Source organism: Gorilla gorilla, chromosome 10 (genome assembly GCF_029281585.2).
Source record: "Gorilla gorilla gorilla isolate KB3781 chromosome 10, NHGRI_mGorGor1-v2.1_pri, whole genome shotgun sequence".
Classification (NCBI taxonomy): domain Eukaryota; kingdom Metazoa; phylum Chordata; class Mammalia; order Primates; family Hominidae; genus Gorilla; species Gorilla gorilla.
Window position 1 is genome coordinate 31,340,390 of NC_073234.2, and position 12,276 is coordinate 31,352,665.

General features: G+C 39.7%; 1 protein-coding gene across 1 annotated transcript in view; it reads left to right on the top strand.

Annotated features, from left to right (window-relative positions):
- Positions 1 to 12,276, top strand: part of DERA (deoxyribose-phosphate aldolase) — a 122,074-nt gene that overhangs the window by 36,185 nt on the left and 73,613 nt on the right. The window contains exons 2-4 of the mRNA XM_019038429.4: positions 7,072 to 7,169; positions 8,321 to 8,468; positions 9,973 to 10,068. Coding sequence (XP_018893974.2) covers positions 7,072 to 7,169; positions 8,321 to 8,468; positions 9,973 to 10,068 — 342 coding nt within the window. The remainder of the gene's footprint in view (positions 1 to 7,071; positions 7,170 to 8,320; positions 8,469 to 9,972; positions 10,069 to 12,276) is intronic.

Below are 12,276 nucleotides of genomic sequence, written 5' to 3' on the forward strand. Positions count from 1 at the left end.
CTGGTTGCCACTGACAAAACTGATTTCATGACTTATCTGTGAGTTATTACCCTCATTTTGGAAAATATTTTACTATATGATCTGGCCCTTGTCACCCTCTCTTCCATTTCCCATACCTGGCCTTGCCTACTTTCCCCTGATTACACTGTGTCCCTGCTTTGCCTTAGATATGACTGTTCACCCTTGCCTTCTCCTCTTTCTGTTACCAGAAAGGGGTCCTGATACAGACCCCAAGAGAGGGTTCTTGGATCTTGCACAAGAAAGAATTTAGGGTGAGTCCAGAGTAAAGTGAAAGCAAGTTTATTAAAAAAGTAAAGGAATAAAAGAATGGCTGCTCCATAGACAGAGCAGCCCTGAGGGCTTCTGGTTGCCTATTTTTAATGGTTATTTCCTGATTATATGCTAAACAAGGGGTGGATTATTTGTGCCTCCCCTTTTTAGACCATATAGGATAACTTCCTGATGTTGCCATGGCATTTGTAAACTGTCATGGCACTTGCGGGAGTGTGGCAGTGAGGAGGACCAGAGGTCACTCTCATAGCCATTTTGGTTTTGGTGGGTTTTAGCTGGCTTCTTTACTGCAGCCTGTTTTATCAGCAAGGTCTTCATGACCTGTATCTTGTGTTGACCTTCGGTCTCATCCTGTGACTTAGAATGCCTTAACCATCTGGGAATGCAGCCCAGTAAGTTTCAGCCTCATTTTACCCAGCCCCTGTGCAAGATGGAGTTGCTCTGGTTCAAATGCCTCTGACATTTCTGCCTAGAACACTGTTTCCCTATATGATGGCCTCATTGCTTATTTCACCTGGGGTCCTGCTCAAATGTTTTATTATGAGATTTTCCTGGCTCATGCCTATCCTACATTCTCCATTTTCTTACCCTATATAACTTTTCATTGTAGCTCAGATGTATAATATAGTTAATAGATATTTATGTGTTTATCTCTTATTAGGAAAGGCCTATGAGAATAAGGATTTTGTTTTTTCAGCACTGCTCACTCTCTAGAGCCTCCAGTGGTGTCTGGCACCATTTTGGATAGCTCTTTGATATTAGTTGAATGAATGAATGGTATTCATAGACAGACTTGCATTTATCAAACTCTCCAGGAGGTTTTCTGTCCCTTGTCTGTCTTGTATCTTGTGTAAGTCTTGACTTTGGGTAGAGATCCCTGCAGACTCTGTAAACAAGGCTGGAGCCATTTGATCTAGGAATTCTGGGTCCTGTGTACCTTGAGCATGGACTAGAGGGGAATGTTGGCCCAGGGACAGTCTGTGCCCTTGGCCCCACAGACCCCTGCCCATGGGTAGGAGCACAGCTATGGGTGGGCCAGAGCAGGCTCTAAGTAGAGTGTGGGCCCATCTCATCCCTTTGTAATGTTGGCATCACGTAGGAGCAATATAATTATCAGTTTCTACCTGGGGGCCTGTGGTGAAGATTTTGGTGATCTTTTCTATGGGAACAGAAACAGGGCATTCTGACATCATCATTTCTGCCTGACATTGTGTAGCTGTATCAGGCTGGCTTTCTGGAATAGCTCAGTGGCCAAAGATTGATCACGAAGGGTTTAGAGCTGTGAAAATGCCCCAGGTAGGTGTTGTATAATGCTGGTGCCTGGACCACAGACAGCTGCCTTACTGGTTTACCTACTGTAGTCTGCCTTTCATTCTACCTGTCCTTCACACTGCTGCCTGGCAGTTCCTCTTAATTCAAGAGTTAAGTATTATTATGTGTTATATTTCCTGCTCAATAAGATAATGCCTGCTCTTTGTAAGAATGTTTAAATATTAGGGGAATGTATAACGTGAGAAAGTAGGAATATCATCTTACCTCTGAAGAAAAACACTTCTATCAGTTTGGCATATAGTTTATTTTCTTTGCACATAGACCAACAGATACATGTTTTGTATTCTTTTTGTTTTTATTAACAGTTTTATTTTAAAAAGCACACTGCTGTGCATATTTCTTATTTTTACTGAGTAATGTATCATAATCAGTTTTCTACAACAGTACTTACTGATGTACCTCGTTCTTTTTTTTTTTTTTTTTGAGACGGAGTCTCACTCTGTTGCCCAGGCTGGAGTACAGTGGCGCAATCTCAGCTCACTGCAACCTCCGCCTCCCGGGTTCAAGAGATTCTTTTGCCTCAGTCCCCTGACTAGCTGAGACTACAGGCTTGCACCACCATGCCCAGCTAATTTTTTTGTTTTTAGTGGAGACAGGGTTTCACCATATTGGCCAGGCTGGTCTCGAACTCCTGACCTCGTGATCCGCCTGCCTCGGCCTCCCAAAGTGCTGGGATTACAGGCGTGAGCCACTGCACCCGGCCTGTACATCATTCTTTTTAATGGCTGAATTGTATTCTGTTTTATGGATTTGCTATATATTATTGAACTGGACATGGATCTTGGTGTCATTTCCAACAGTGCTGCCACAAATACCTTTTCATGTTTGCATTTGCAAACTTATGTATGTATTTCCGTGGGACATATTCTGTGTACTGATTACTTTTTTAAAACACTCCTTTAATTCTGTTACAGCCCTGTTTGGAAGTCTTCTCTGACTTCTGGTCACCTGTATCATAAAGTCTAGACTAGAGCCTAGAGCCAAGAGAAACATAATGTGAGACATGGAGTCATTTTAAATTTTCAAGTGTACACATTATAAAAAAAATAAAAAGGAACAGGTGAAAATACTTTAATAGCATTTTACTTAGCCAAGTGTACCCCGAATATTATAATTTCATTGTGAAATCAATGTTAAAACGTAATTAGATATTTTACACCCTTCTTTTTGTACTGAATCTTTGAAATCTATGTATTTTACACTTAAGGCACATCTCGATTTGGACTATCCACATTTCAAGGGCTCAGGTAGACACATGTGTGTGGCTCCTGATTGGACAGCCCATGTCTACACTCAGCCTGGTGCTTACAGCACTTTACAAGTAAGCCACAGTCAGTCAAACAAGCCACATTCAGTCACATTTGGCCAACCTGCTTTTGCTTCTGACAGCCCCACAAACTTGCAGTGCTTCTGGTTTATTTTTCCTGCATCCTGCCCAGTTTTTTGGGCAGGGTTTCTCAGCTTTGGCACTGTTGAAGTTTGGGACCACATAATTCTAAGTTGTGGGTGCCTTGTAGGATACTGAGCAGTATCCTTGGCCTCTACCCACTAGATACAAGTGGCACCTTCTCCTCTAGAATCCCCCTACCCCATCTGTGGTGACCAAAAATGTCTCTAGACTGAGAAACAATGCTTTACGGTGAATCAGAAATCTCTACTTATCCATTAGGGTTGTTTTAGCCAACTGGATAAGCCTACTGTGACCTACCCTTCCTCTGAACTTGACTTTTTATCCAGCCAGTGTGGTAAGTTTCTATTTTTGTGTATGAGGAACAAAGTTAAAATCAAAATAGAAAATGTGCCTCCTTTTGTAGGGTTATCATTTGGTGTTACATGTTTTAGGAATACTGTGAAAAATACAGAAACTTCTGCAGAAACACAAATGAAAATGATGGAAAGGCTAGAAAGTAAAGTTGCAGGGAAAATGACCTCCATCTCCACTACGACTTGAACCAGAAATAATAATAATAATAAATTGTGAGAAGAGTATTTGAGGACAAATTTATAACCAACACAAGGGCCTAAAAACCACCAAAATGACATATTAAGATAAATAGTGGGATTTTTTTCATTGGAGAATTTTAAGAGAAGAGTATCATTGCCTTCCAATTATGGTTTCATATCTGTTCTCCCCAAAGGCGTGTGTACTTAAAACCCCTCTTGGCCCCATAAGAAGATTCTTTGGTCCTGATGAGATTATGTGCATTAGAATCACTTCTCCTGGAAAGGAGACGCTAAAGGGTACTTGAATAAAATATTAAAAATTATGAAGGACATAACAAAGGCCAATCAGTCCTTTCTTTTCCCCAGACCCCATAATAGGAGAACATGGGTTATTTGATGAAATTAAAGAGTAGCAAATTAAGTGCTAATAAAACGAGATAGTCACTTACATAATTCATTGCCATGGGAGGTCACAGAGGCAAATTTTGTGGCTACATTAAATATGGGGCTGGATAATTTTATGACCGCTAATGATATTTTTAGCAGTCAAGGCTGATACTGTGAGAGAAGAAATCCTATTACATTCTCCAGTAGATGGTTTGCAGGGACCTCTGGCAAGAGGTTTCTGAGAAGTGCAAGAGCAGACCTTGTGAGTTCTAACCTTTGGTGTACTCAAAATTGGTTTTTAAGGTGAAAGTTCCCAGGCATCCCATTCATACCTCAGTCCCACATTTTCTTGTAGAGATCCAAAAGCCCTTTCTAGTCTGAAGCAGTGGAGAAAGACATTGCCCAGAATTAAATCCTTTCTGGTCTTTGGGAACCACTCGACTGATTTATCGTATGCCACCCGTGTGTCAGGTCCTTCGCTTGGAGTTTTAAAAAATCTTTTGGGGACATAAACATTTGGACACATCAGTGGCATTCTGAGTGAAGGGGATGTACTAAAGGTAGAATGCAGAGTTGCATGGAAGCACGAAGAAGCAAAGGGATGTCTCAACCTGTGAGGTTCAGGGAAGGCTCCCAGAGAAGGTGACATTTGAACCGAGTCTTAAAGGATGAGCAGCAGTTCACTGTTCGCAAAGCAGGGAGGGCATTCTTGGTAGAAGGAGCATGCAGCATGCACAGATCCAGAGACAGCCTGGCATAATGTGTCAGGGAACTGCCAGTAGTTTAGGAAGGCTGCACCACAGAGGCAGAGGACCAGTGAGGGAGGAGCTGGGGCTTGAGAAGGAGGAAGGAGCCAGATGGTGAAGGAAGAGGCTTGTGTTTGCCTGAGACCCCTCTCCAACAGTGGTGCCAGTGTTTCCAGTGGCGACAGTAGTGGTAGTGGTGCGTTGGGAGTAGAGAATGGGAAGGACTTCAGGGGTGTCCTGTGACTGATAAAGGACAGCCTGTCAAAGCCTTGCCCCACTGAGTAATAGGCCTACCTCTTTTTGATCACGGTCAACAATTAGTTGGCAGTGAGTCTTGGAGTTCACATACTCTTCACTCATTTTTCTATATCTGCCTGAAACAGTCTTTACCATGAACCCAATCAGCATTATCAATCATCTGAGGAGAAAAAAAAAAAAAGCCTCTCAGGGCTGGGTGGGGTGGCTCATGCCTGTAATCCCAGCACTTTAGGAGGGCGAGGCAGGTAGATCACTTGGGGTCGGGAGTTCGACACCAGCCTGGCCAACATGGTGAAACCCTGTCTCTATTAAAAATACAAAAATTAGCCTGGCGTGGTGGCACACGCCTGTAGCCCTGGCTCCTTGGGAGGCTGAGGCATGAGTTCGTTTGAACCCGGGAGGTGGAGGTTGCAGTGAGCCAAGATCGTACCACTGCATTCCAGCCTGGGCGACAGAGAGACTGTGTCTGAAAAAAAAAAAAAAAAAAAGAGGCTCCCCTGCGTTTGAGTAGGGGGTGTTTCTTACAGGTCTTAGATAAATTGGGACGAAGTCTAGAGTGTCTGGTCTGATTTTCTCGGGCTCTGCTAGAACAAAAACAGCCCTTGAGTGGGAAAGCAGAGGCAGATTTCATCGGCCTGACCCCAGACTCCCATTTTCTCTGTGAAGTTGGCTCAGCAAACAAGCAAGAAAACATACAATATCTTTGAGGAGCAGGAGCAGATGGATTGAAATGTTAAAAATCTGGTTTGTTAAATGATTTCAGCTAACAAAATAATTAGAGAGAAAAAGAAGCACCCAAACTCTCTTCCTTCTTCATGAAATTTAAATAAGATCATTATTAATCACTCAGAGTCCACCTTGCAATCTCTATACCTTTAATACTGATACTTTTAAGAAGAATGAAATGAAAATGAGTGAGAGAAAGAATGTCATCTGTAAACATTAGTTTAGATGCAAATACTTCAATTTGTATTGTTACATGAAACAGTATGTGATCAGCAGTTTTCCTCATTGCATTATAAAGAGTTTTGTAATTAGTGCATTTTTTCTAATGGATAACTTTTTTTCCACAGTACTCTTTTAAGGCTCTTTTAAAAACATGGAATTGCTGGAGAGATATAGAAGTGAGGTTAGTTATAGAAGGTAAATAATGTTCATGTCCGATTTACCGTGAGGCCACCTATGTTTATAGGATAATGGTGAATGAAGTTGAAATATGTGTACCAAACACTGTTGGATGTTAGACACCCAAAGATGAGTAACATCATGGCTGACAATGTACTAAGTACAACGAATGGTTTCACCAGGAATCCTTGATGAATTGATTACAAGTTCTGTGGTAGAGATCTATCCAAATGTTAGCTCTGTCTGGGGAGCTGACAGTGTTTTCACAACAGCTAATATTTAGACTAGGTCTGAAGGTAGAAATTACAGTTAACTGGAAGAGAAGAGAGAGTAGATCAAGGTAGGAAAGAGCATTTCAGAACAAAAGCAACAGAGATAGCTCCTGAAACTTTAAATAATTTGTTTTTTCTTTTTTTCTAACTTCTGTTTTATCAGTCAATGTTGTTATTTCTAATACATTTTGAAAAATTTTTCTTTGAAGAAAGAATGGGCTGTATCCTGTCAGCATGCAGTAGGTATTAATCTTGCCAGTAAGCGGGTAATGAGCACAGATTCTGTAAGCCCCACCATTAGTTCGCTTAAGATTTGTTAATCATTTGCTCTCCTGGGCTGGACACTCACCAGTAAGTCTTTGCTCTCAGAGATGAGGTACGTGGCATGGGTAACACACATTTCCCACGTCGTTAGACATGTCTGTGTGATGAATCAATACAGGTTCTTCCAGTTCCAAATGTATAGGCTGGTACAGAAGCAATTGTGGTTTTTGCCTTTGAAAGTAATGGCAGTGATTTTGCATAAAGTATGCCTTTTGTTGACTGGGCTTCCATCAATAAGGTTGTTTATTTATAGTTGTACAAAAAAGAAACATAAGCTTTAAAAAAAGGTTGATGTCAAATGATAAATGTATCCTTTCAAGGACCATGTAAAAATAGGTGACTATATTTAATGAAACTTTAGGTTTCAGAAAGTGTTTTTCTGTCTGTTTTAGACCTTAGCTGGATCTCCAAAATACAAGTGAATCACCCGGCAGTTCTGAGGCGTGCGGAACAAATCCAGGCTCGCAGAACCGTGAAAAAGGAGTGGCAGGTAAGGGTTCTTCTTGAGCATTCTGTGCCTGTATTTTACAATGCATGGTCTCTTCCCTCAAGGCCACAATATTGAATTTCACTCAAGATGCATCTAAACTTAAAAGATTGCAGCTGTCCATGACTTATTTTAATAATTCATATATGATGATGATGGGTTGGAGAAAGATAACACATTTATCCAAACAAGTTAAAATCTTATCACTCTTGAGTGGCAAAACCGCAAATGAATTTGAGGCATCTTTATTCATGAGTGAATTAAATGGCATATTTTCTCAACACATTTATTCAGTTTTTTAGACATGCCTTCTTTGGTTGTCTTCTGTTTTAATTTTAAAGCCCTAACATCTAAACTTGATGTGTCCACTGTTGAGGCCCTTAGGTATAAGAGTTGACCTTTCTTGACCATCATGTTTACCTTACTATTACTTTCTATAAATCATTTTTCAAAATTCCAAAAATGATGTTTCGTAGAGTACTTGCGGTCAGCATTTTCTTCAGTGTATCCCAACCAAAGACGTGATGTGTAGGATTAAAGGGAATTCAGAGTTCATTTCACAAGTGAGGCAGAATACTGTGATTGAATCCTTGAGAGTGATAGTTCACGTTTTGCTCATCCTTAGAAATATTCTGGTTGAAAAGATAAAAGAAAATTCATCAGACTGAGTTGTGAAATATGAATATTGTTTTAAAAATGGAATTGGATTAAATTGAAAAAACACCAAAAAACCTGGAAACTTTTAAAAATGATAATCTCATCCCAGATCCCAGAGCGGGAGGTAAAATGTAAGATAGAAACCTTCTTTCGGAGTTCTTTGTCAGGGTGGCTCTGATGGGCTCTCCCTTTGGCTGAGATGGAGTAGTCAGAAGTGGGGAGACATGGGCTAATAGGGGTTTCAATTTGGGATATCTGTGGGAGAAAAAAAATGTTTAAGCCTACTCTTCCTCCCTTTTATTTTGGGCAGTGTTCATCTTGTTAGTGGCTCTTGAGCTGTGTTTATATCATATATCAGGATATTCCATTGAACAGTGTAGGCATAAGATATTAACACCCATACTTGTCTAATGATTCTCTACTAACCACCTGGGTTGGAGGTTTGTTTGTTTGTTTATTTATTAAATTTACTTTGTTTTCACTTTTGTTTAAACCAGGCTGCTTGGCTCCTGAAAGCTGTTACCTTTATAGATCTTACTACACTTTCAGGTGATGATACATCTTCCAACATTCAAAGGCTCTGTTATAAAGCCAAATACCCAATCCGGGAAGATCTCTTAAAAGCTTTAAATATGCATGATAAAGGTAATGTTGTTGTGTGTGATCTATGTGGTGTTCAGTGCTTACAATACTGATTACTAAATCAAAGATGACTTAAGATACAGCTGCTAATGATAGCGGTGATAGAATCCATGATAGAAACTCTTGCTGTGTATACATAGATTCTTCTCTGAAAAACAGCAGGAAGAGAATCTGAGTCTTTTTTTTTTTTTTTTTTTGAGGTCAGTTCTTTCCATCAATCGATTAAAGTGCTTGGTGGAGAGTGACTTTATTTCTTTTCAATTCTTCAGTTTTGGAAAATTTCTGTTTAGTGACACTGAAATACTCTTTCTGATTCCCTAGCCATACGTGAAAAAGCCAGTCTCATTACTTAATAATCACATCTCATACATAAAGTATTTTCTGTGAGTATATGAAATACTTTTGAAAATAAAGTGCAAATGAGAAATATAGCCTGCTTATATATTAGGTTAGATCTTTCAAAAAAAGTCATATTCACTGCCTTAGTATACATGAAAAGAAGGACTTTTCTAGAGTTGCCATAAGTTTAGAACCTTAGCATTTTGGAGATGTTGGACACCTGTAAGAATTGATTCCCTTGTTTTCTAAATAAAGAAACCAAGACCTGGAAGGCTAAGCGGCATTCCCAAGGCTAAGCGGCATTCCCAAGGCTACACGTCTTGTTACTTGCTGGGCTGGTTTTGGGAGCCAGGTCTCCTTCCCATGGAGTATGCTTCATGGCCCCCGAGTGCCTATCTGCTGTGAGTGCAACTAGAGACATTGAATTGGCCCAATGCAGGTCTTTTATGCGAAATAAACATGTTTAGGTTTGTAGGTAACACACAAACCTAAACAACTCTACAGCTTTCGAAAAGTATTTATTATATTTATTTCGTGTTGGCCATAAAAATATCACCTTATTTATTGCACTTAAAGGTAACGACTTGGTGTAAGGTCTTATGATATTGCTTTGTTTTATAGTGACTATTTGAATTCTAAATTTTTTAAAATTTATGAACTTATTTCTTAAAATCAGGGCTTCCGTTTCAGATTTTATTATTTCTTGCAAAAGAGGGAATAGGATTAGTTAAATGTCATTTTTGTGGTACCACCCTCTAAATTTTACTTATATTTGTCTTCATCTGTCCTTCTTCAAACTGTCCTTTCTTCAGGTTGTCCTATGTGAATGCTCTGTAAATATGGATTTTGTTATCTACATGAAATATTTTCATTTAGTAATGATCACCAAATTTACTGTTTAGACATTTTTAAAAAACAGTACTATGTTAATCTCAAAGATGAGTATATCAAACTTGTTTTTATGACTTTAACGATAAGAAAATAATCCATATTGTCAAGAACTAGAAGGGAATGTGGAAAATAAAAATCTTTTAATTTATTGCAGTATTGTGCAATTATTTTTTTCTCATTTGATTTTTGCCAGTGTTGCGATATAAATAATAATTAAAAGCATGTTGTATGAGTTGAACTTCATTGAAAGTTGGCTATTCTTATTTTTTCTTGATAGGCATTACTACAGCCGCCGTTTGTGTTTATCCCGCCCGGGTGTGTGATGCTGTAAAAGCACTCAAGGCTGCAGGCTGTAATATCCCTGTGGCATCAGGTAAAATGTGTTGTGGCTTTTGTTGTTATTTTTTAAACATGTTTCCAGTTCTTCATACAATGGGGTATTATATATAGGTTTGTACTATGATTTAAATCGGTTTATGTATTTAATTAGTTGTATTTGTTCATGATTTTAGTATGTACTAATTGCTTAGTAAGTGGAAGACATATTTATTCCCAACAGTATATAACTGTATTCCTATCCTTAAAGAAACTCAGTTTAGGAGGAATAGTCAGGTAAAGAAAAAAGTCATAAGGCATGACATATAGTATATATATATATATACACACACACACACACACACACATATACATACTATATATGTATATGTATATATACATACTAACTATATATATAACTATATATATACATACTAACACACACATGTATGCATGTTCTGTTATACATATGTATGTAAAATATAATAATAATGATATGCGGGCTGGGGACGGTGGCTCACAACTAAAATCCCAGCACTTTGGGAGGCCGAAGCAGGTGGATCACTTGAGGTCAGGAGTACGAGACCAGCCTGGCCAACATGGCAAAACCCCATCTCTACTAAAAATACAAAAATTAGCCAGGCATGGTGGCAGGTGCCTGTAATCCCAGCTACTGGGAGGCTGAGGCTGGAGAATTGTTTGAACCTGGGAGGAAGAGGTTGCAGTGAGCCGAGATCATGCCACTGCACTCCAGCTTGGGTGATAGACCAAGACTCCGTCTCAAAAAAAAGAAAAACAGAAAAAAACGATATGTGCAAAATGTGTAGTTGCGGTTCTGAGCAGGGAATGATATATTCTGCAGAGGTTGGTGACACCAAAGTAAGAGAAAGCATCGTCGTGGAGATAATTGCATTGGGTCTTAAAGGATGAGGAGGAGTTCACAGTGTTAATAAGGTAGGGAACCACATTTTAGACAGAGGCACTAGCACATGTGAAGGCACAAAGCATGTTCAGGGAACTGGAAAAGGTTTGCTATTGTTGACTACAAAGGCAGGGCTCTGAAGACAGGGCAAAGGGGGAGATACAGGAGTTGAAGCTAGAGAGGGAGATCAGGGCAGAATTGCAGAGGGGATCCATGCCATGTGGGGGCATTTGGCCTGTATTCTGATGATAGGGAAGACACTGAAAGGTTAGAGGCGTGACATGATCAGCTTCATGGCATAGTAAGTTACCTGATGGTACTGGATCAATTAGAAAAGGAGTGAAATGGAGTTAGGGGAGACTTGTCACAGTCCTTGCGGGACCTGATGAAAGCCACACAAAACCTAGAAGATAGAGGAGAGAGTGCATTCAGAAGTCACTGACTTCAGATAGACGCGGTAGGACTTGGTGTGACAGAAAAGTCTTTAAAACATTAGTTTGGTAAATATGTGTCTGTGTGTATATGGATGGATGAATAGACAGATATAAAATTAGATTCTAGTTTTAAGAGATGTTAGAGGAATATCCTGATGCTTTAAAAAGGGAGTCTAGGCCAGGCATGGTGGCTCACATCTGTGATCCCAGCACTTTGGGGGGCTCAGGCGAGAGGACTGATTAAAGCCAGAAGTTTGAGACCAGCATGGGCAACAAAGATCTCTACAAAAAAATAAAATAAGTAAAAATTTAAAAGGAGTTTATAAAGGTCATTAGCTTATTAGGAATATATTAAAAGAAACATGGTGCACGGTATTTATATAGAATTGATTTATGAGGATTCCTGAAGTATTTGGCAGCTACACTTCTATAGACCTTAATTTTTCATCAGCTTCAGTCAGTTCAGTTTTTGCTTTAAACAACAGAGAAACGTGCTTTCCTCTAAGGTAACAGACCTAAGGAATTTTTTTAATTTTTATTTTTTGAGACAGAGTCTCGCTCTATCACCCAGGCTGGAGTGCAGCAGCGCGATCTCGGCTCACTGCAACCTCCGCCTCCTGAGTTCAAGCAGTTCTCCTGCCTCAGCCTCCCAAGTAGCTGGGGCTACAGGCGTGCACCACCACACCAGGCTAATTTTTATACTTTTAGTAGAGATGGGGTTTCACCATGTTGACCAGGCTAGTCTCAACCTCTTCACCTCAGATGATCCGCTAGCCTTGACCTCCCAAAATGTTGGGATTACAGGCAAGAGCCACTGTGCCCAGCCCCAAGGAATTTAATATCAAGGTAACATGACAGTTTTTTTTAGAAACAGGGATGGAGAGTTAATGATGTGTATGTAAAAGATGTT